This window comes from Sarcophilus harrisii, chromosome 3 (assembly GCF_902635505.1).
Source record: "Sarcophilus harrisii chromosome 3, mSarHar1.11, whole genome shotgun sequence".
Taxonomy (NCBI): Eukaryota; Metazoa; Chordata; class Mammalia; order Dasyuromorphia; family Dasyuridae; genus Sarcophilus; species Sarcophilus harrisii.
Window position 1 is genome coordinate 365,290,420 of NC_045428.1, and position 24,463 is coordinate 365,314,882.

General features: G+C 34.8%; 3 protein-coding genes across 3 annotated transcripts; all 3 read right to left on the reverse strand.

Annotated features, from left to right (window-relative positions):
* Positions 1-1,152: 1,152 nt before the first annotated feature.
* Positions 1,153-2,091, reverse strand: LOC100927762 (olfactory receptor 148-like). The gene has a single exon (XM_003764105.2). It carries the CDS (start codon positions 2,089-2,091, stop codon positions 1,153-1,155), a length of 939 nt encoding a protein of 312 aa, XP_003764153.2.
* A 9,724-nt stretch (positions 2,092-11,815) lies between these two features.
* On the reverse strand, positions 11,816-14,512 carry LOC116422573 (olfactory receptor 148-like). The gene is made up of 2 exons (XM_031961335.1): positions 13,605-14,512; positions 11,816-11,852 (listed from the first exon to the last, which is right to left on the reverse strand). Exons 1-2 carry the CDS (start codon positions 14,510-14,512, stop codon positions 11,816-11,818), a joined length of 945 nt encoding a protein of 314 aa, XP_031817195.1.
* A 7-nt stretch (positions 14,513-14,519) lies between these two features.
* Positions 14,520-23,650, reverse strand: LOC100917427 (olfactory receptor 148-like). The gene is made up of 3 exons (XM_003766926.3): positions 22,743-23,650; positions 20,886-21,015; positions 14,520-14,525 (listed from the first exon to the last, which is right to left on the reverse strand). The coding sequence occupies exons 1-3, from the start codon at positions 23,648-23,650 to the stop codon at positions 14,520-14,522; spliced, it is 1,044 nt and encodes a 347-aa protein (XP_003766974.3).
* Positions 23,651-24,463: the final 813 nt, after the last annotated feature.

The window sequence follows — 24,463 nt, forward strand, 5'->3', positions numbered from 1 at the left end:
TCTCTAATTGATGAATATTTATTCAGGTTGCAGGTTTTTGCTACTACAAAAAGGCTGCTACAAACATTTTTGCACACATAGATCTTTTGCCCTTTTTATGATCTTTTTGGGATATAGGCCCATAGAGACACTGCTGGATCAAACAGAATGCTTAGTCTGATAGCCCTTTGGGCATAACTTCACATTTCTATATGGAATTATTGGATCAGTTCACAACTCCACCAAAAATGTGTCAGTCTCAGTTTTTTCACATCCCTTCCAACATTCATCATCATCTTTTCCTGTCATCTTAGCCAATCTGAGAGGTGTGTAGGAAAATCTGGATTCTTAATTTTATTCTATTCATTTTGTTTTTTTAAATGGAGAGTTCAGTCAACAACTTTACTATCATACTTTTTGGTTATATTTTTCTTTTTTGAATCCTTATTTAATTCAATAAATTACAATTAGTAAAAGAGAAAATGTAGACCCTTCTTTATCATAATTTAGCCATCAAGGGAATTAAGAATGAAAAACTAGTGAGATTAAAAAAATGATTTTTTAAAGATTGGTGGAAGATATATTTTTGGGTTTGGGGTGACATCAGGGATTGATCCAGCAGATAAAAACTGAAGATTACACAAAATGATAACTTGCCAGCTGAGACAAGAGGATTGGATAAGATCAAAGATATAAATAGAAAACCTTGGTAAGGAGAAGGGCTACCTTTTCAACAGTCTAGAGTAAAGGAGGAGTGAATGGGATATGCTGTTAAAGGGATTTGATGATTTAAAATAGTGGGGAAAGGGTCTAAACATACCTCTAAACTTTTTTTTTACTACCATCAAGAAACACTATTCAAAACTACTACCAGGAGAAAGAAAGGTACATTAAAAATGAGTTTCTTTTAAGATAATTATTTCAAGTGAAGTATTAGTCACCTTCTTTCTCATTACAGATGCTTCATGAATAGCAAGATTAATCTGAATCCCAATGAAAAACCCATTATGTAAAAAAAAGAACTCAACTAGTTAATTTTTTCTGTTTGCATGCACTGTAGAGAAAAAATGGAATAAGAGAGGGCAAAACCATGGTTCCCATTCAATGAATGAGAGGAATCTCATAACCTTTATCCACAAGAAACAGGGAACTGACCAGAGAAAATCAGGTTTCCTAATTTAGGCCATTAAAGTTAGAGCCACAAAAAACTCTTTTCAAGGCCCTTTTTACTTCCTTGTTTCTTAGAGAATAAATTAAAGAGTTCAGCATAGGTGAAACAATGTTATTCAAAATTTGAACTACAGCACCAAGCAAAGGGTTAGGTGTAGACTGAAAATAGATGATGATAACTGGTCCAAAGGCACACATGATTGCAGTGAGGTGAGCACTGCAGGTAGAGAAAGCTTTGTTCCTGCCTTCAGCTGAACGGATTCTCAAAATGGCTATTCCAATGCGGGTGTAGGAGGCAATAATAGTGGAAAATAATGCTAAAGTCCAAAGACCAACATTAGTGAAACCCACTCTCTGGGCCAGTGAGCTGTCAGCACAGGCCAAAGGTAAAATAACAGGAATGTCACAGAAGTAATAGTCTATTTCACTGGGACCACAGTAAGGCAACTGGAAGGTGAGTGATGTCAATACAGTGGCATGGATGCAGCTAATCAATGAGGTACAAATGGCAAAAACCACACAAACTCTGGGGTTCATAATGACTGTGTAGCGCAGTGGATGACAGATGGCAACAAAACGGTCATATGACATCACAGAGTAGAGAACACCTTCAGCACATCCTATAAAATGGTAGAAGAAGAGCTGGGTGGCACATCCCCTATAAGAGATGGCTCTGCTCCTTCCAGAGAGAAATATCAGCATTTTAAGACAACTAACTGAAGGAAAATATATGTCAAAAGTAGATAAGAGTCCCAAAAAGAAATACATGGGTGTATGAAGGCGAGAGGAGGAGATGATGGCCAAGAGGATGAGGAAGTTCCCCAGCAGGGTGAAGATGTAGATGAATAAGAAAATGACAAAGAGCATAGTCTCCAGTCCTTCTGTATGAGGGATTCCCAGGAGGATGAACTCAGTCACCTCTGTGTAATTCTTGATCTTCATGGGAGAGTCAGCCCTGGGGGAAGACAAATGAAAGCAGAGAGTGCATAGAGACATCAAATACAAAATGTGAGTTGGTTTGGCTTGATACAAATTCATCTTTGATGACCATTTTATGTTCTTCATGGAAACCTTTATAACTCAATTGGGAAGACAGAACATAATAGAAGAAAGTCTATCCTTTTTTCACTTGAGACTGCTAGTAACAACTTTTAATTACCATGACTGTAATGAAATGGACCTCTGAGGTACATGATATTAAGGCATCTCAAACAAATGAATAGAATGGAATGACTGCTATTTCTTCCCATTTGAGAGATATATTTTTAAACATTTTTTAAAAATTAACTTTAAACATTTACTTTTATCAGATTTTGATTTCTATTTTTCCCTTCCCTTTGTCCATCTCTTTCCCCCTTTCCTTTCCCAAAACAGTCAGTAATCTGATACAGGTCATAGTTATACAGCCATATTAGACATATTTCAGCATTAGTCATATTGTAAAAGAAGAAGAACAAAAAGACAGAAAAAAAGCAACAAAAATCAAGAATAGTATGCTTTGCTTTTCATTTCAGCTCCATAGTTCTCTCTCTTGATTATGGATTGCATTTTGCATCATTGAGTCTTTTGGAATTTTCTTCAATTATTGTATGGCTGAGAAGAGCAAAGTCTATCAAGGGTAATCATCCACACACTGTTGCTGTTATTCTGTACAATGTTCTGCTGTTTCTGGCTACTTCATTCTGTATCAGTTCATGTAAGCATTTCTCAATTTTCCTCCTAGAATCTGGCTGTTAATCATTAAAAAAATGTTTTTAACAATATTTTATTTTTCCAAATGCATACAAAACTAGTTTTCAAAATTCACCTTTGCAAAACCTTGTGTTCCTCTTCTTCCCTCCCCCCATCCCAATATAGCAAATAATGTGACATAGGTAAAACATGTACAATTCTTCTGAATATATTTCCATATTCTTCATGCTGTGCAAAAAAATCAGATCAAAAGGGACAAAACAAAAAAAGGAAAAAAAGAAACAAGCAAACAAACAAAAACATCAACAAAAAGTGAAAATACTATGTGTCAATCCACTTATAGTCTCCATAGCATTCTCTCTGGGTGTGCATGGCACTTTCCATCACAAGTCTATTGAAATTGCCTTGAATCTCCTCATTGTTGCAAAGAGCTAAATCCATCACAGTGAATCATCACATAATCTTTTTGTTGTTGTGTACAATGTTCTCTTGGTTTTGCTGTCTTCATTCAGCATTAATTCATGTAAGTATTTTCAGACCTTACTCAAATCACCCTGCTCACCATTTCTTATGGAAGAATACTATTACATTACATCCATATACCATAACTTATTTAGTCATTCCCCATCTGAGGGGGATCCACTCAGTTTCCAGCTCTTTGCTACTACCAAAAGGACTGCTGAACATTTTTGCACATGTGGGTCCTTTTCCCTCTTTGATGATGTCTTTAGGATACAGACCTAATAGCTGCTTATCATTTCTTATAGAATAGTATTCCAATAAATTAATATGTCACAGTTTGTTCAGCCATCCCCTAATTGATGGACATCCTTTCTATTTCTACTGCTTTACCAACCCAACTATAGCTGCTATACACATTTTTATGCATATCAGTCCTTTTCTCTTTTTTAATATATCTTTAGGATACAGATCTAGTAGTGGTATTACTGAATCAAAAAATAGGCACAGTTTTATATGATTTGGACATCATTTCAAATTGCTCTCCAGAAGCATTAAATCACACAACTCCATCAATAATTCATTATTCTTCCAATTTGCTTACATCCTTTCTGATCTTTATCATTGAAAAATATTTCAAATATTATTGTTTGCTATTATTTAAAGACATGCTCAATAAACATTTGAAATTGTAAACAAAAAAAAGGTACATCGTAAGAAATGAGAAAAACAGAAAAGGAATATTAGAATGAATGACCCGCCTTGAGTCCTTGCTCCTATTTTATGCTGACTTTCTTTTTCATTCCTATGAATGAGAAAGTTATCAATCCTGGATAATTGCTTAGAAATTAAAAATCACAAATATTCAGCAACTTTGATAGTGCCTTTTGAAATACATAGCCAAGACATAGGAACAGTAGGGACATAGTTGAGCAGAATATGTCCTTGCTAAGTGGAAAAATCATTTGATTATCTGTAATCATCACAGAGATACCAAGATATATCACTTCAAGTAGCAGTCCTAGAAATTTAAGATGAAAAATTTAGTTGAAGGCTTGACCTGAAATTCAAGTTTTCAAAAATTCATAATAAATACTTCTTCTGGATATTTCATAGATAATGGTCAAACACTTCATGGATAATGGTCATGACAGCTGTTATATATATGACTTAAAATGTTTATAAAATTTTTTCTTTACATTAGCTCATTGACTTTCTCAACAAACCTGCTAGGCAGATTCCATAGGTATTATATCTATTTACAAATAAGGAAACAGTCTCAAATAGAACAAGTGACTTGCTGATAATTACAGAGTTTGTGTATCAGAGACTAGATTAGGACACATGATGTCTTTGCCCCAAGCCAAGGAACCTCTCCAGTCTGTCACTGAGTTTTCCGCAATCAACAGAGATTTCCTCTTAGAAAAAATTAAAGTGATTCCTTATTAGAGTATGATACCATCTGTTGTCTCCACTTTTTGTGTCTGTATAGCTACGCCAAAATTGCTGAATTCCTTAGGTTCAAAGAACATAGCCAACAACCCCTAGATACTGATGACCCAATATATTTTTTCCTTTCTTTCTGTTCTAGAAAGTCTTACAGGATCATGATCTCTAACCTTGGGAATTATTAAATAGTGCGAACCAACTTATAGTTCCCCATCCTGTTGTCAACATCAAAAGAGATGATAGATCAAAATTGGGTGAACTTACATGTCCATGAGAGAACATAGTTGACTGGGGATGAGAAATCTTTCCTCCTTTTCTCAAGTTTCTCATGAAGGGAAGATGGGAATTTTCTCCCCCAAACCTTCTATTTTAGGTTCCATGAAATTAAGCCAGTCTGTATTTGGCAACTCTGAATTCTTCTCATTATTAGACCAAATTATCCAAATTAAACAGCCACTACTACCTTGACTCTCTCCTAGACTTCAATAGCCCCAGGACTTGAGTTGTGTTGTGTGCAAAAAGCCTTTGTAGTTTGCCTTGATGTCCCCTTGGGATTTTATCTTGGATACATCCAAAATTCAAGAAATCTCTTGAGCTGTGTGAGCAATTAGACCCTGGGTGTTTTGAGGCTTTGGAAAAGGGACAACTGCTTGGTGGAGTAGAATCTCATGGCACACACATAGACACACACACACACACACATTTGTTTATTTGCTTACTTTTTTCATAAACCAAGTTCCAACCCAACTCCTGGGGTTGTGTGCAAAGAGCCTTTATAATTTGCCTTTATTTCCCCTTGGGATCTTATCTTAGGATACAGCCCAAATTCAAGAAATCTCTGGAGCTGGGGGAACAATTAGACCTTGAGTGTTTTGAGACTTTAGAAAAGGGACAACTGCTTGGTGGAGCAGAATCTCATCACACACACACACACACACACACACACACACACACACATTTACTTCCTTTTTTTTTTTTTGATAAAGCAAGTTGCAAAGTGTTAAAGGTTCACAAATCCTTCTCTAAGTTTGTAGCTTTACCTTCCCTTCCCTCCTAAATTGTAATTTATTGTAAATATATTGTGAAAAATTCAACACATCTTTCAATTAGAATAGAAATGAGCTTGAGAAAGGTGTGACCTCAGATGCAATTTGGGAATTACAGATCTGTGTTTTCATTGTAAAGCATGAGATATTCTCACTTAATGAATATTTATTATAAGACCTTCTCAATAGCATTGCAGATCAATAGTGCAATTATCTAAGTAATGACAAAGGTAGGATATTTTTCTTCTGATGGAGCAAAGTCAGAAGTCACTTTTGTCAGAAGTGTCTTTCCATGGCAATTCCAAATATAAAGAATGTATCATTACACCTCCAATAATCAGGATAAAACTGCTTTACTGTCATAATTTCTAGCTTCTATAATGTCACTCTGAACTTTTCTGGACACTGAAGTCTTATTCCCACCCATAGGAAACCATTAAGGTGGGAGTTCCTATTTCTCTTCAATCCTTAGTCCCATTTTCCCTTCCTCAAAATTATAAAGTCCTGGACCTTTCTGTTCCCCTTCTAAATTGATTCCACCAAATTGTCACTCATATTCCTTCAATGAATTAGGAGTCATCAATTAATATACATTTGCAATGTGGAGAATGACCAGATTTTGCAATTTGTTTTTAAAGTATGTTTTGATTTTTTCCATAGATTGAAAAAAAGATTTTTTGTGGCATTTATTTTTACAAGATTTTGAGTTTTAAATTTTCTCCCTCCTATCTTCCTCTCTCTTCTTCTGAAGATAATAGACAATTTGACATACTCTATGCTTGTACTATCATGTAAAACATAGTTCCATATTAGTCACAGTTGTGAAAGAAGACACAGACTGAAAGAAAAAAATCAGAAAAAATGAAAAAATATACTTCAATCTTCATTCAGAATGCATCAGTTCTTTGTCTGATTATGCATAGCATTTCCCTTCCAAAGAACTTTGTACTTCTCTTGAATCACTGTGTGGCTGAGAAGAGCTTAATCAATCATGGTTGGTCATCAAACAATGTTGCTGATATTATGTATAATGTTTTTCTGGTTATGCACATTTAGATTTGTAGCTTTTTGTACAAGTCTTTCAATGTTTTTCTGAAATCTGCTTGTTCATTAATTTTTTTTGCATGAAAGTATTCCATTAATCTATATACCAGAATTTTTCAGCCATTCCTTAATGGTTCAATCTGCCCAATTTCCAATTCCTTGCTGTAAATACATTTGTACATTTACGTCCTTTTCTTTTCTTTTTATTATCTCTTTGGTATACAGACCAAGTAATGGTATTACTGGTTCAAAGGATATCCAAAGTTTGGTTGCCCTTTGGTCCTACTTCTAAATTGCTGTCCAGAATGGTTGGACCAACTCACAATTCTATCAACAATGCATTAGTGTCTCAATTATCCCACATCTTTGCCAATATTTATCCCTTTCCATTTTTATAATTTTCAAAAATCTGATATGTAGGAGGTGGTTTCTCAAAGTTGTTTTTATTTGCATTTATTTATTAAAAATTGTTTAGAGTACTTCTTCATATGCCTATGGATAACTATGATTTCTTCAGCTGAAAATTGTCTTCTCATATTCTTTGATCATTAATCAATAGGGGAATGACTTGTATTCTTATAAATTTGACTCAATTCTGTCTTTATTTTGTTAGTTTTTTCTCAATAATATTTTATTTTTCCAAATACACACAAAGATCATTTTCAACATTGATTTTTGTAAGATTTTGAATTTTAAATTTCTTGCTCTCCTTTCCTTACTTCCCCTCTCACCATGACAGTAAGCAATCTGATTTAGGTTAAACATGTACAATTCTTTTCAACTATTTCCACATTTACATTTTTTATAAGACAGATCAGATTAAAATGAAAAAAATACAAGAAAGAATAAGAATAATCAAACAAAAAAGGTTGAAAATATAAAGTGTTTTTTCTACACTCAGTCTCTATAGTTTCCTCTCTGGATGTGGATGGCATTTTCCATCCCAAGTCTAATATAATTGTCTTGAGTCAACACATAGCTGAGAAGAGCCTTGCCCATCACAATTGATCATCACATTATCTTGCCATTATTATTTAGTGTTCTCTTGGTTCTGTTCACTTCACTCAGCATCCATTTCATGTAAGTCTTTCCAGGCTTTTCTGAAATCAGTTTGTTCATCATTTCCTATAGAACAATATTATCACATATTCATATGCCATAACTTATTCAGCCATTGCCCAATTGATGGCCATCCACTCAATTTCCAATTCCTTGACAGTATAGAAAGAGCTTTTGGAAACATCTTTGTGCATGTGGGTTCTTTCCTCTGTTTTATGATCTCTTTGAGATATAGACCCAATAGTGAGATTACTGAATCAGAGTGTATACACAGTTTTATAACCCTTTGGGCTTAGTTTCCCATTGCTCTCCAGGATGGCTGGATCAGTTCACAACCCTACCAACAATGTATCTGTGACCTTGTTTTCCTACATTGCCTCCAACATTCATCATTATCTTTTCCTGTCATCTTAGCTAATCTGAAAGGTGAGTAGAAACATCTAGATTAATTTTAATCTACTCAGCATATATTTCTTGAAAGTCAAATTAACTTTACCATCAGACTTCATGATCATATTTTTCTTTTTTGAATATTTATTTAATTTTTCATTAGAGAATAAAAACTATTATGGTTAGATCTTTTGTTGAACCTGTGTTCAAATCATCAAATCAAATCATCAGTGTGGATACTCCTGATAATGTAGAACATAGCTCATCCATGAGTATCTATTCTGAATGTTTCTTATCTATGTTCTCCTCAATCTTTTAAAAAGTACTCAGCTGACATGCTAAGAACTTGTTTTGAAATCTTTTGACATTGAATGGATACCAATAAACTGTGCAGTCTGGCCATCAGTTAGCTAGCCCTTTTTGGTTATAACCTTCTTCCTATATTTCAGCTTTGAACCCTCCCCTGTAACAAGTGAAAAAATTTATACAACAGCAGTGTTTTACCAAGTATAAAACACTAAGACAAGACAAATATCTTTTGGTTTTGTTTACTTCACTATCACTTCATTCAAGTTTTCCCATATTTTCTTCTATCTTTCAATTTTTCATATTCACCATTTACTATTCAACAATGTTATGCCAAATTCATATGCCACAATTTGTTGAACCACTTCAAAAGTTTGTTTTGAATTATTTATTCCTACAAAATAAAATGCCACTACAAAGACAGACTATATATATATATATATATATATATATAGTCTGTCTTTGTAGTGGCATATATATATATATATATATATATATATATATATAGTCTTTGACAACTTGAGTACCTATGGCCAATAGTGTGATCTCTTGTAGAAGCTCACAGATAGTGGAGAACATTGGGTGAGGTATAAGACCCTTTAATCCAATGGAACTCTGCTAATGTGACTAGTTTGGCTCCACATCACCTGTAATAGTATCTTGGCCTTCTTGAGAAGTCAGGACACATGACAAAGTGTACTGTAATTAAAGCAGAGTTATATACTAAAGTAGCAAGGAGACATCTGCACACAAAAGCAAGTTGTTTATGTAGTCCCTCATGTGCAGTGAACTATGGTTATGTAAATATATTAGAGTATATAAAGCTTAGTGAATTTTAAATAAACAGATGCTTGTCTTGACTACCTTCAAGGGTTCCACCCCTTTACTCCTTATCCATCATCAGGGTTCAGATTGGTACTGAAGTGAGTGGGTCTGGACATTTGACTCTCAATGTGGGACTATATATAATTGGTAGTTTCTTAGTATTTCTAATGTCTTTTGTAGGCATACTTCCAACATTTGCTCCTCAGGAGCATACCCCAATATATCATCCATGTAGTGTAAAAACAACTTTTGGAAATGCTTTTCTTTTTCTTTCTTTCTTTTTTATTTATTTAATAGCCTTTTATTTACAGGTTATATGCATGGGTAACTTTACAGCATTAACAATTGCCAAACCTCTTGTTCCAATTTTTCACCTCTTACCCCCCCCCCCCCCTAGATGGCAGGATGACCAGTAGATGTTAAATACATTATAAATATAAATTAGATACACAATAAGTATACATGACCAAAACGTTATTTTGCTGTACAAAAAGAATCAGACTTTGAAATATTGTACAATTAGCTTGTGAAGGAAATCAAAAATGCAGGTGGGCATAAATATAGGGATTGGAATTCAATGTAATGGTTTTTAGTCATCTCCCAGAGTTCTTTCTCTGGGCGTAGCTGGTTCAGTTCATTACTGCTCCATTGGAAATGATTTGGTTGATCTTGTTGCTGAGGATGGCCAGGTCCATCAGAACTGGTCATCATATAATATTGTTGTTGAAGTATATAATGATCTCCTGGTCCTGCTCATTTCACTCAGCATCAGTTCGTGTAAGTCTCTCCAGGCCTTTCTGAAATCATCCTGTTGGTCATTTCTTACAGAACAGTAATATTCCATAATATTCATATACCACAATTTATTCAGCCATTCTCCAACTGATGGACATCCATTCAGTTTCCAGTTTCTAGCCACTACAAAAAGGGCTGCCACAAACATTCGTGCACATACAGGTCCCTTTCCCTTCTTTATGATCTCTTTGGGATATAAGCCCAGTAGTAATGCTGCTGGATCAAAGGGTATGCACAGTTTGATAACTTTTTGAGCATAGTTCCAAACTACTCTCCAAAATGGTTGGATTCGTTCACAACTCCACCAACAATGCATCAATGTCCCAGTTTTCCCTCATCCCCTCCAACAATCATCATTATTTTTTCCTGTCATCTTAGCCAATCTGACAGGTGTGTAGTGGTATCTTAGAGTTGTCTTAATTTGCATTTCTCTGATTAATAATGACTTGGAGCATCTTTTCATATGATGGAAATGCTTTTCTTACTGGAATAAGAGTAGTAACCACATTCATCTGACACATGGTAGAGTTGTTTTTCATTCCCTGTGGCAAAACTGTCCATTCAAATTTTTTTATAAGGCTCAGGTAACAACATTATTTCTGGCACTGAAAAGGCAAATCTTTTCATATCCTCCCTATCCAGAAGGATAAAGCAGAAACAATCCTTAATGTCTACAAACCAAAGAGGCCATTCTCTAGGCAGTTGAGTAGGAAATGGAAGCCCAGGCTGAAGAGTTCCCATTGTTCATTTGTTCATTCACTTTGCTCAAATCAGTCAATATACTCAATTTTCCAGATTTCTTTTTTCATAGCAAATACAGGGAATTCCAAGGACTTAGAGAAGGTTGTAGGTGTCCTTGGTTAAGTTTCTCCTTTAGTATATCTAATAAGGCCTGAATTTTTTCACTGGTTAAGGGCCATTGTTCCACTCACACTGGTTAATTTCCCATTGGATGGGGACAGGTGTAAGGGCTGCCAGGCCTTTAAGAGTAACCTGCCTAAAAAGCCAAAATGCTCAATTGTAATCCCAACTGCTGTAAAATATCACTTCCCCCCAGATTGATGGGGATTTTTTTTTACTACAAAAGGAGTAAAAACTCCCATTTTATCTTCAAATTTCCATCTCATTCCAAATGTATCTCATACCTTCTCCTTTGGTTTGACTAATGCCTCTTATAATTGGGACATAGAAGGAGGGCTGCTGGTGGCAATGTTGTCACCATCCATCCTACTCTTTCTTCTCCTGTCCATGAAGACAGAATTGAGGGAGAAGGATCAGAAAGGAGAGGATATGCCAAGGGTACATACTTGGATATAGGCAGAAGGGAAAGCTGGTTGAGAAATAGAGAAGCGCCATGCCCATCAAACTCCTTATCTCTGTCTCTGCCACACACCATACCCTCCAGGGCTGTGGGCATCATCCCTTGATTTATTCTCCTCATGTTTACTTGTTTGACACCACACACTAAAGCTTGCTTTTTCTTTTATATGTAATTTCTTAAAGCCAATTTTTCAGTAAATTGTTCTCTCACTACCTTTTGGAGATGTATACGCCACAACATCCAAAAACTCAGCGATCTGCTTTTGAGTCACAAACAAACTTTACTTCTTTATCAACCTAAGTAAGCATTTTTTCATACTTCCCTTGAGAGGGAGGTATTTTTATTAGAACTTGTATCATTTCAACTGAAAAATGAAAATGACTAGATTAGTCCTTACCAAATCTTCCACTTGCTTTTTTTTTTTTTTTTAAACTTACTTTGTTCCTGGGTCACAGAGACTCTTCAGCTGAATTTGGTCAGTTAAACTGCTGTGTAACTTGCTCTCCAGAGATTCACATTGGGTGCCAATTGTCTGGACCTGCTCACTAGAGGATTTCAGTACCAGCCCAAATCCTGATCATGGGTGATGTGTGAAGGAGTGAAACTCTTAAAGATGGTCAAAACAGGAGTCCATTTACTCAAAATTCTCTCAGCCTTACGAAGCTATAGTTCACTGCACATGTGCTAACTATATACTGGGCATGCAGGACCACATAAACAACTTGCTATTGTATGCAGATGTTTCCTTGCCACTTTAGTACACCTCTGGGTTAATTACAACACAAGTTGTCACATCCCTTGACTTTTGAGGAAGACCAAGATGCACTTAGGTATGATAAAAGGCCAAATTAGATACAGCAGAGTTCTACTGGACTAAAGGGTCTTATACCTTGCCCAGGGTTCTCCAGTATCTGTGACCTTCTACAATCTCTCACTTAAAAGATATGAATTATATAGACATTATTCTCACATAGTTTCAAATTACTCCTCATTGAATAATGACAATTATTATGTTATGACAATTCACATTAGTCCAATTTTTTGTTTGTTTATAGTCAAAGATATCTATAATGACACACTTTATATTGCTGTTCTTATGTGATTCCTGTTTGCATTCTTGTTTACTAAAAATTAAAAATCTTTTTACTATGATTAAGCTTAACAAAATTCTCAAAAGTCTTCTATATTGTATAACTGTAGATTTAAAAACACTTCTGTTAGGAAATAAAAGCACACTAATTTTAAGGATGTAACCTACAGGGTTTCCCTAAAGGGTAGAAGTCAGTTTTCAATGGTCTGAAAAGTAAGTAAAAGAGAAAATGTAGATCACTATTTATTAGAATTTAGCCATCAAGGGAGGAGAATTCAGGATGAAAAACAAGTAAGATAAAAAAATTACTTTTTAAAGTTTGGTGGAGGATATGTTTTTGGGTTTGGGATGAAATCAGGGATTGATCCAGCAGATAAAAATTGAAGATTACCCAAAAGGATAATCTGTCAAAGAAACAAGAGGATTGGATGAGATCAAAGGTAGAAATACAAAGCCTTGGTAAGGAGAAGAGCCAACCAGACAAAGGAAGAATGAATGGGATGTGCTGTCAGAGGGATTTGGTGATTTAAAACAGTGGGAAAAGGGAGTTCATCAGTAACTCTCTACACCAATGAAATCATAGGTCTAAACTGTCCCTAACTTCCATCAGCAAATACTATTCAAAACTACTACCAAGAGAAAGACAGGTGTATTCAAAAATGAGTTTTTTAAGATAATTATTTAAAACAAAGTAATAGATGGGCAACATCTTTCTCATCACAGACACTTCATGAACTGTGAGATGAAAGTGAATCCCAATGAAAAAACCTTTTAAGAGAAAAAAGAACTCAATTAGCTATGTTTTTCTGTTCACTGGACAGAAAATATGGAAAGTAGACATAGAAAGAAGGCAATACCATGATTACCATGCAGTGAAGGAGAGGAATCTCCTCACTTATGTCCACATTAAAATGGAAACGGGAAACAGAGTAGAGAAATTGAGGTCTCCTAATTTAGGTCTTTAAAGTTAGAACCACACAAAACTCTTTTCAAGGCTCTTTTTACTTCCTTGTTTCTCAGAGAATAAATTAAAGAATTCAGCATAGGTGAAACAATGTTATTCAAAATTTGAACTATAGCACCAAGCAAAGGATTAGGTGTAGACTGAAAATAGATAATGATAATTGGTCCCCAGGCACACAGGATTGCAGTGAGGTGAGCACTGCAGGTAGAGAAAGCTTTGCTCCTGCCTTCAGCTGAACGGATTCTCAAAATGGCTATTCCAATGCGGGTGTAGGAGGCAATAATGGTGGAAAATAATGCTAAAGTCCAAAGACCAACATTAGTGAAACCCACCCTCTGGGCCAGTGAACTGTCAGCACAAGCCAAAGGTAAAATAACAGGAATGTCACAGAAGTAATAGTCTATTTCATTGGGACCACAGTAAGGCAACTGGAAGGTGAGTGATGTCAATACAGTGGCATGGATGCAGCTAATCAATGAGGTACAAATGGCAAAAACCACACAAAGTCTGGGGTTCATAATGATTGTGTAGCGCAGTGGATGACAGATGGCAACAAAACGGTCATATGACATCACAGAGTAGAGAACACCTTCAGCACATCCTATAAAATGGTAGAAGAAGAGCTGGGTGGCACATCCCCTATAAGAAATGGCTCTGCTCCTTCCAGAGAGAAAAACCAGCATTTTAGGACAACTCACTGAAGGAAAAAATATGTCAAAGGTAGATAAGAGTCCCAAGAAGAAATACATGGGTGTATGAAGGCGAGAGGAGGAGATGATGGCCAAGAGGATGAGGAAGTTCCCCAGCAGGGTGAAGATGTAGATGAATAAGAAAATGACAAAGAGCATAGTCTCCAGTCCTTCTGTATGAGGGATTCCCAGGAGGATGAACTCAGTCACCTCTGTGTAATTCTTGATCTTCATGGGAGAGTCAGTCCTGGGGGAAGAGAAAAGAAAGCAGAGAGTGCACTGAGATATCAACCACAAAATATGAATTGATTTGGCATGATACAAATTCATTTTTGATCCCTATTTTATATTCTTTATTGAAACCTTTACAACCCAATTGGAAAACTGGAGCAGATTAGAAGAAAGTCTAGCCTTTTTCATTTGAGACTGTTACTTTAAACTTTTAATTGCCATGACTTTAATGAAATGAAGCTCTGAGGTACATAATATTAAGGCATTTCAAACAAATGAATAGAATTGAATGACTGCTATTCCTTCCCACTTGCTAGATATTTTTTAATTTTTAAATTTTTTATTAACTTTCAACATTTACTTTTATAAGATTTTGATTTCTATTTTGCCCCCTTTGCCCTTCCTTTCTCCTTTTCTTTCCCCAAGAGAGTAAGAAATCTGCTATAAATTATACATGTACATAGTAGACACATTTCAGCGTTAGTCATATTGTAAAAGAAGAATCAGAACAAAAGGAAAGAAAAAGCAACAAAAATTGAGAATAGAATGTTTTGGTTTTCATTCAGACTACACAATTCTTTCTCTTTACTGTGGATAGCATTTTCCAACATTGAGGGTTTTGGAATTTTCTTCAATCTTTGTATGTCTGAGAAGAGCAAAGTCTATCAAAGTTGATCATCCACACAATGTTGCTGTTACTCTATACAATGTTCTCTTAGTTTTGGCTACTTTATTCTGCATCAGAAATTTAAAAAATTGTTTTTAATAATATTTTATTTTTCCAAATACATACAAAAATATTTTCAACATTAACCTTTGTAAAACCTTTTGCTCCTCCTCCTTTCTCCCCCCATCCCAAGACAGGAAGCAATCTGATATAGGTAAAACATGTACAATTCTTCTAAACATTTTCATATCCTTCATGATATGTAAAAAAATAGATCAAAAGGGACAAAACTCATGAAAGAAAAACAGAAACAAATAAACAAGAACATCAACAAAAAGTGAAAATATTATGCTTTGATCCAAATATATTCTCCAAAATATTCTGGATGTGGATGACACTTTCCATCACAATATTGTAAATGCCTTGAATAACCTCATTGTTGCAAAGAGCCAACTCTATAACAGTGAATCATCATATAATCTTGTTGTTGTTATGTACAATGTTCTCTTGGTTTTGCTTTCTTTAATCACCATCAATTCATATAAGCCTATTTAGGCTTTACTGAAATCAGCCTGCTTATCATTTCTTATAGAATAATAATATTCCATTACATCCATATTTGATTTATCCATTCCCCAACTGAGAGGCATCCACTTAGTTTCTAGTTTTTTGCTCCTACAAAATGGCTATTATGGACATTTTTACACACGTAGGTCCTTTTCCCGCTTTCATGATCTTGTTGGGATACAGACCCAGTAGTTACTCATCATTTCTTATAAAATAGTATTCCATTACATTCATATATCACAACTTGTTCAGCCCTTCCTTAATTGATGGGCATTCCCTCTATGTCTACAATTTTTACAACCACAACTATAGCTGCTATAAACATTTCTGTACATGTGAGTCTTTTCCTATTTTTTAAGATCTATTTTGCATATAGACCTAGTAGTAGTACTACTGGATCAAAAATTATTCACAGATTTATATAATTTGGGTATTTCAAATTATTCTCCAGAATGGTTGGATCAGTCCACAACTCCACAACAATGCATTGCTCTTCCAATTTTCTTACATTCTTTCTGACATTTATTATTGAAAAAGTTTCAAATATTATTATTTGCTATTATTCAAAGACATGTTATTCAATAAGCATTTGAAATTGGAGAAAAAATGTCCATAATAAGAAATGAGAAAAGCAAAAAAGGAATGTTAGAATGAACACTAGCCTTGGATCTTTGCTCCTATTTTTTGCTGACTTTCTTTATTATTCCTATGGATGAGAAAATTATTAATCCTGGATACCCGCTTAGAAATTAAAAAGTCACAGATATTAGAGTAACTTTGACAGTGATTTGTGAAATTCACAGCCAAGACATAGGACAGAGTAGGGGGTATAGTTGAGGAGAATATGCCCTCACTTAAGTGGAAAAATCATTTGAATGTCCATAATAAGAAATGAGAAAAGCAAAAAAGGAATGTTAGAATGAACTACTAGCCTTGGATCTTTGCTCCTATTTTTTGCTGACTTTCTTTATTATTCCTATGGAATAATTATTAATTACATTATTAATTATTAATCCTGGATACCCACTTAGAAATTAAAAAGTCACAGATATTAGAGTAACTTTGACAGTGATTTGTGAAATTCACAGCCAAGACATAGGACAGAGTAGGGGTATAGTTGAAGAGAATATGCCTTCATTAAGTGGAAAAATCATTTGATTTTCTTGACATAAATGTAATCCTTACAGGCAAAAAAAAACCCCACTTCACTTTATTAAGTACCCCTCCTGGAAATTTAAGTTAAAAAATGAAGTTGAAGACTTGATCTGGAACTCAAATCTTCAAAATTTCATAATAAACACTTCTTCAGGTATTGACTCCTTTATCATCATATCATGGAGAACAATCATGACAGCTACATATAGGACTTAAATGTTTATAAAATACTTTTCCTATATCATCTCATTGAGCTTCTCAATAAACCTGTTAGGCAGGTGCCATGGGTATTATTGTATCCATTTACAGATAAAGAAACAGAGTCTCAAAGAGGACAAGTGTTTTGCTGTTAGTTGCAAAACTTGTGTATCAGAAGCTAGATTTGGATACACAATTTGGACATCTTTACCCCAAGACAAGGAGCCTACCCAACCTATCACTGAGTTATCCACAATCAGCAATATTTTCCTCCTAGAAGAAGTTAAGGTGATTCCTTAATAATGTATGATGCCATCTTTTGAGCGTCTACTTTTTGTGTCTGTATAGCTAGGTAATAATTGCTGAATTCCCTAGGTTCAAGGAACAAAGCCAACCATCCCTAGATGCTAATGGCCCAATATACTTTTCTCCTTACATTTACTGTTCTGGAGATTCTTATAAGAAGCTGGTCTCCATGCTTGGGAATTATTCAATAGTGCCAACCAACTTATAGCTCCCCATTCTCTTGTCAACATCAAAAGCAGTGATAGATAAATATTGATGTGAACTTACATGTTCAAGCGATAACATGTTGACTGGAGATGAAAAATCTTTCCTCCTTTTCTTCAGTCTCTTAGGAAGGGAAGATTTGAGTTTCTCCCCCATAACTTCTATTTTAGGTCCCATGGGGTTAGGCCAGTATATGTATCTGACAATCCTGAATTCTTCTCATTATTAGACCATATTATCCAAATTGATCAACACAGGACTGCCTTGATTCTTTCCTAGACTTCAATAGCCTCAGATTTTGGGTTGAGGGTGTGTGAAAAGAGCCTTTTTAATTTGCCTCAATTTTCCCTTGGGATATCTTCTTAGGATTCATCACAAATTCAAGAAACCTCTGGAGCTGGGGGAGCAATTAGACCTGAGGTGTTTTGAGATTTTAGAACAGGGACAACTGTTTGGTGGAATAGAATCTCATCTCATCACACACACACACACACACACACACACACACGTGTGTGTGTGTGTGTATATATACATATATATACATATATGTATACATATACATATACATATATACATATGTGTGTGTGTTTACTTTCTTACTTGCTTCCTTTTTTGGTAAAACAAGTTCCAGAAAGTTAAAGGTTCACAAATCTTTCTCTAGATTTGTTGGTTTGTCTCCCCCACCCAACTAAATTGTAATTAATTATAAATATAGAATGAAAAATTCAAGACACTTATCTTCAAATTAGAAAAGAAATGAACTTGAGAAAGGAGTGACCTCAGACTAAATTTGGGAATTCTAGATCTATGTTGTGGTTGTAAAGCATGAGATCTTCTCAGTTAATGAATATTCACTTCATTAATAATACTTTCTCAATAGCATTGTAGATTAATAGTGCAATTATTTGAGTAATGCCAAAGTTAGGAATTTTTTCTTCTGGTGGAGCAAAGTCTTTTTGTTAAAAGTGCCTTTCCATGGCAATTTCAAATATAAAGACTGTATCACTACATTTCCAATAACAGAATAATACTGCTTTACTACCATAACTCGTGACCTCAATAATGCCACAAGAATGTCTTCTGGATATTGAATTCTGATTCCTACTCATGGGAGTCCATTAAGGTGGGAATTCCAATTTCTCTTCAATGCTTAGTCCTATTTTCCCTTCCAAAATGTTTTGAAGTCCTGGATCTTTCTGTTCCCTTCCTAAACTGATTCAACCAAATTGTCACTCATACCCCTTCAATAAATTAGGAGTCACCAATTAATATGCATTTGGCAATGTGGAGAATCACCAGATTTTTCAATTTGTATTTTTTAAAAGTAGGATTTGATTTTTTCATAGATTTCAAAAAGACTTTTTTGTGTGTTGGAGAGGGCTGATACTCCAAAAAGGTATGCTTGAATTAGACAACGGAGCACTTAAAGCTAATTACCTATTCAATGTGAGACAATGACTTTATTAGCACATGGTTGGATAAATGGCTCTTCTCACTGTTGGTGAAGGGCAAGAGAGGCACTTGGTGGCAGGATGAGGAGGAGAGAGGCTGGTGATTCTGGGCTCCAGAATCCAGGAGACATTTTTGGCAAGCCTCGTGGCAGTTTGCCTGCCTCCTTTACTTCTCCCCCTAAAGACCAAGGAATTTCATTTATCCTGACTCTGGCTGACCCTGAAACCCTCCAGTAGCCTGTATTCTATAGTGTATAGCATTTATTTTTATAAGATTTTGAGTTTCAGTTTTTCTCCCCTCACCTTCCTTTCTCCTCTTCTGAAGTTGGTAGGCAATTTGATTTATTTTATACTTGTGATATCATGTAAAACACATTTCCATAGTACTCACAGTTGTGAAAGAAGAACAGATGTGAAAGAACAGATCAAAAGAAAAAACCCACAAGAATAAAATGAAAACAATATGCATCAATCTTCAGAATGTATTAGTTCTTTGTCTGATTTTGCATAGCATTTCCCTTCTCATGTCCTTTGTACTTGTCTTGAATCATTGTGTTTCTGAGAAGAGCTTAATCAATCATGGCTGGTCATCAACCAAAGATGCTGAGACTATGTACAATAGTTTTGTGGTTCTGATCATTTTGCTTTGCAGCATTTTGTACACGTCTTTATGGATTTTTCTGAAATCTCTCTGTTCATCATTTCATATTGTATGAAAGCATTCCATTACATCCATATACCACAGCTTTTTCAATCATTCCTTAATGGCTGAATCTCCCCAGTTCCTTGCCACCACAAAAATTGCTATAAATGCATTTGTACATATACATCCTTTTCTTTTTTATTATCTCTTTGTTATACAGACCAAGTAGTGGTATTGTTGTGTCAAAGGATATGCACAATTTGGTTGCCCTTTGATCTTAATTCCAAATTACTGTCTAGAGTGGATGGTTCAGTTTACAACTCCATCAACAAAGCATTAGTGTCTCAATTGTCCCATATCCTCTTCATTATTTGTCACATTCCATTTTTGTCATTTTGGAAAATCTGATAAGTAGGAGATGGTTTCTCACATTTTTTAAAATTCATATTTATTTATTACAGCTAAATATTATTATTTAGAGCAATTTAGAGCAATTCTTCATGCACCTATAGATAACTTTGATTTCTTCAGCTGAAAATTGCTTGTTTGTATTTTTTCCATTTATAAACTGGAAAATAATTAGTCTTCTTATAAATTTCACTCAATTCTGACTTTATTTTTTTAATAGTATTTTATTTTTCCAAAGACACACAAAAATAATTTTCAACATTCATTTTTGTAAGATTTTGATTTTTAAATTTCTTGCTCTCTTCTCCTTAATTTCCTTCCCCTCACCATGACCACAAGCAATCCGATTTAGGTTAAACATAAACAATCTTTTTAAATTATTTCCGTATTTGTCATGTTGTACAAAAAAGATCAGACCAAAAGGGAAATAACACAAGAAAGAAAATACAAACAAAGAAATAAATAAAAAGCCTGAGAATACAAAATGCTGTTTTCTACACAGCCTCCATAGTTCCCTCTCTGGATGTGGATGTAATTTTCCATCCCAAGTCTAACATAATTGTATTGAGTCACCACATTGCTGAGAAGAGCTAAACCCATCACAGTTGATCATCGCATAATCTTGCCATTATTGCATAGTGTGCTCTTGGTTCTACTCATTTCACTCAGCATCCAGTTTATGTAAGTTTTTCCAAGCTTTTCTGAAATCAGTCTATCCATCATTTCCTACAGAATAATAATATTACATTATATTCATATAACTTATTCAACTATTGCCCAACTGATGAACATCCACTCAATTCCTAATTCTTTGACAATACAGAAAGAGCTATTGGAAACATCTTCATACATGTGGGTTCTTTCACCTGTTTTATGATCTCTTTGAGATAAATACCCAATAGTGAGCCTACTGAATCAGAGTATATGCACAGTTTTATAACCCTTTGGGCATAGTTACCCATTGCTCTCCAGAATGGTTAGATCAGATCACAACTCCCCCACCAATGACCAACACTGAACATTGATAGAAATCCTAGTTTTTCTACATCCCCTCCAATATTTATTATTATCTTTTCTTATCATCTTAGCAATCTGAGAGGTGTGTAGAAACATCTGGATTTTTCATTTTAATCTATTAACTTTTTTATTGAAGAGTCCAGTCAACTTAACTTTACCATCAGATCTTTTGGTCATATTTTCCTTTTGAATCCTTATTTATTTTTTCATAAGAGAGTAAAAACTTTTATTCTTAGATCTTTCATTGGATCTGTGAAATAATTATTATGGATACTCCTTCTCATAATGAGGATCATAGCCCATCCATGACTACCTATTCTGCATTTTTTCTTGTCCATGTTCTCCTTGTTAGTCTTTTAAAGGGTACTCAGCTGATATGCTAAGAACTTGTTTTGAAATCTCTTGACATTGAATGGATACCAATAAACTGTACAGTCTTGTCTTCAATTAACTAGTCTTTTTAAAAATTATATTCCTATTCTAATAATTTATCTCTTTAACCTCCCTTATAAAAAGTAAAAACATTTTATGCAACAGCAGTGTCTTACCAAATATGAAACTCTAAAACAAGGCAAATAGAGTTTTTTTATCTTTATCTTTTGGTTCTGTTTAATTCACTCTATCATTTCATTCATGTTTTCCCATATTTTCCCTCTTTCTTTCAATTTTTCATCATTATTTACTATGCTTAACCTCAACTTAACAAATTTCTCAAAAGGCTTCTATATTGTCTGATTATATTTTAAAACACGGCTGTTAGCAAATAAAAATACACTAACGTTAAGGATGAAAACTAAAGGGTATAGGTATAAGCCAGTCTTCATGGGTCTAAAAAGTTAGTGAAAGAGAAAATGTAGACCACTCTTTGTCAGAATTTAGTCATCAAGGGAGTAGAATTAAGGATGAAAAAGTAGTAAGAGTGGAAAAAGTGATTTTTAAAAGATTTATGGAGAATATATTTTTAGATTTGGGGTGAAATCAGGAATAGAGGCAGCAGATAAATATTCAAAATTATCCAAAAAGGACAATTTGCCAGAAGAGAAAAGAAGATTGGATGAGAATAATGGTACAATGCCTTGGTAAGGAGAAGGGTCACCTTTTCAACACACCAGAGTAAAGGAGGAGTGAATGGGATATACTGTCAAAGAGATCTGGTGATTTAAAATAATGGGAAAAGAAAATTTAATAGTAACTCTTTAAACCAATGAAATCATAGTTCTAAACTGTCACTTACTTTCACCAAGAAACACTATTTCAAAACAACTACCAAGAGAAAGACAGGTACATTAAAAATGAGTTTCTTTTAAAATAATTATTTCAAATGAAGTATTAGACAGACACCTTCTTTCTTGTCACAGACACTTCATGAACAGTGAGATGAAAATGAATCCCAATTTTTAAAAAAAACCTTTTCAGAGAAAAAAAAATCAACTTTTTTTTCTGTTTGCATGCACTGTGGAAAAGATGGAAGACTGACATAAAAATAGGGCAAAACCATGGTTACCATTCAATGAAGGAGAGAAATCTCATAACCTATATCCACACTAAGCTAGAAACAGGGAACTGACCAGAGAAAGTCAGGTTTCCTAATTTAGGCTATTAAAGTTAGAGTCACACAAAACTCTTTTCAGGGCCCTTTTTACTTCCTTGTTTCTCAGAGAATAAATTAAAGAGTTCAGCATAGGTGAAACAATGTTATTCAAAATTTGAACTACAGCATCAAGGAAAGGATTAGGTGTAGACTGAAAGTAGATGATGATAACTGGTCCATAGGCACACATGATTGCAGTGAGGTGGGCACTGCAGGTAGAGAAAGCTTTGCTCCTGCCTTCAGCTGAACGGATTCTCAAAATAGCTATTCCAATGTGGGTATAGGAGACAATAATGGTGAAAAATAATGCTAAAGCCAGAAGGCCAACATTAGTGAAACCCACCCTCTGGGCCAGTGAGTTGTCAGCACAGGCCAAAGGTAAAATAACAGGAATGTCACAGAAGTAATAGCTTATTTCATTGGGACCACAGTAAGGCAACTGAAAGGTGAGTGATATCAATACAGTGGCATGGATACATCCTATCAATGAGGTACAAATGGCAAGGACCACACAAAGTCTGGGGTTCATAATGACTGTGTAGCGCAGTGGATGACAGATGGCAATAAAATGGTCATATGACATCACAGAGTAGAGAACACCTTCAGCACATCCTATAAAATGGTAGAAGAAGAGCTGGGTGGCACATCCCCTATAAGAGATGGCTCTGCTCCTTCCAGAGAGAAAAACCAGCATTTTAGGACAACTCACTGAAGGAAAAAATATGTCAAAGGTAGATAAGAGTCCCAAGAAGAAATACATGGGTGTATGAAGGCGAGAGGAGGAGATGATGGCCAAGAGGATGAGGAAGTTCCCCAGCAGGGTGAAGATGTAGATGAATAAGAAAATGACAAAGAGCATAGTCTCCAGTCCTTCTGTATGAGGGATTCCCAGGAGGATGAACTCAGTCACCTCTGTGTAATTCTTGATCTTCATGGGAAAGTCAACTCTGGGGAAAGACAAATGAAAGCAGAAGATGAATAGAGACATCAAACACAAAATTTGAGTTGGTTTGGCTTGATACAAATTCATCTTTGATCACCATTTTATGTTCTTTATTGAAATCTTTTCAACCCAATTGGGAAGACTGGAACATATTAGAAAAAAGTCTATCCTTTTTTCACTGGAGACTGTTAGTTACAACTTTTAATTACCATGACTGTAATGAAATGGAGCTCTGAAGTACCTAACATTAAGGTATTTCAAAGAAATGAATAGAATTGAATGCCTGCTATTTCTTCCCATTTCATAGATTTTTTATTAAGTTTTTTAAAAAATTATTTATTAAATTTCAACATTTACTTTTCATCAGGTTTTGATTTGCTTTTTTCTTCCTTTGTACTTCTCTCCCCTTTTCCTTCCCCAAGAGAGCAAGAAATCTAATATAGTTTTTACAGATAAAACCATATTAGACAGATTTCCATATTAGTCATAGTGTAAAAGAAGAACAAAAGGAAGGAAGGATAAGATAGAAAAAGCAACAAAAATCGGGAGTAGTATGCTTTGATTTTCATTCAGACTCCATAGTTCTGTTTCTGACTATGGATAGCATTTTCCATCTCTTCGAATTTACTTAGATCATTTTCTGGCTGAGAAGAGCAAAGTCTATCAAAGTTGATCTTCCACACGATGTTGCTGTTATCCTATACAATGTTTTTGCCACTGCAGTATGGCACATTTCAGTAAAATGTTCAAAAATGTTAAGGTTTAAATGACCCAAGATTGGGAAGGAATGGTTAAAAAGGAATT

Coding starts and splice junctions, on each gene's coding strand:
- LOC100927762 (XM_003764105.2), bottom strand. CDS start 2,091: ATGAAGATCAAGAATTACACAGAGGTGACTGAGTTCATCCTCCTGGGA.
- LOC116422573 (XM_031961335.1), bottom strand. CDS start 14,512: ATGAAGATCAAGAATTACACAGAGGTGACTGAGTTCATCCTCCTGGGA. Junction 11,853..13,604: donor AGAGCCTTGAAAAGAGTTTT/GTGTGGTTCTAA, acceptor TCTCAAGGGAAG/TATGAAAAAATGCTTACTTA.
- LOC100917427 (XM_003766926.3), bottom strand. CDS start 23,650: ATGAAGATCAAGAATTACACAGAGGTGACTGAGTTCATCCTCCTGGGA. Junction 21,016..22,742: donor AGGGCCCTGAAAAGAGTTTT/GTGTGACTCTAA, acceptor CTGATTCAGTAG/GCTCACTATTGGGTATTTAT.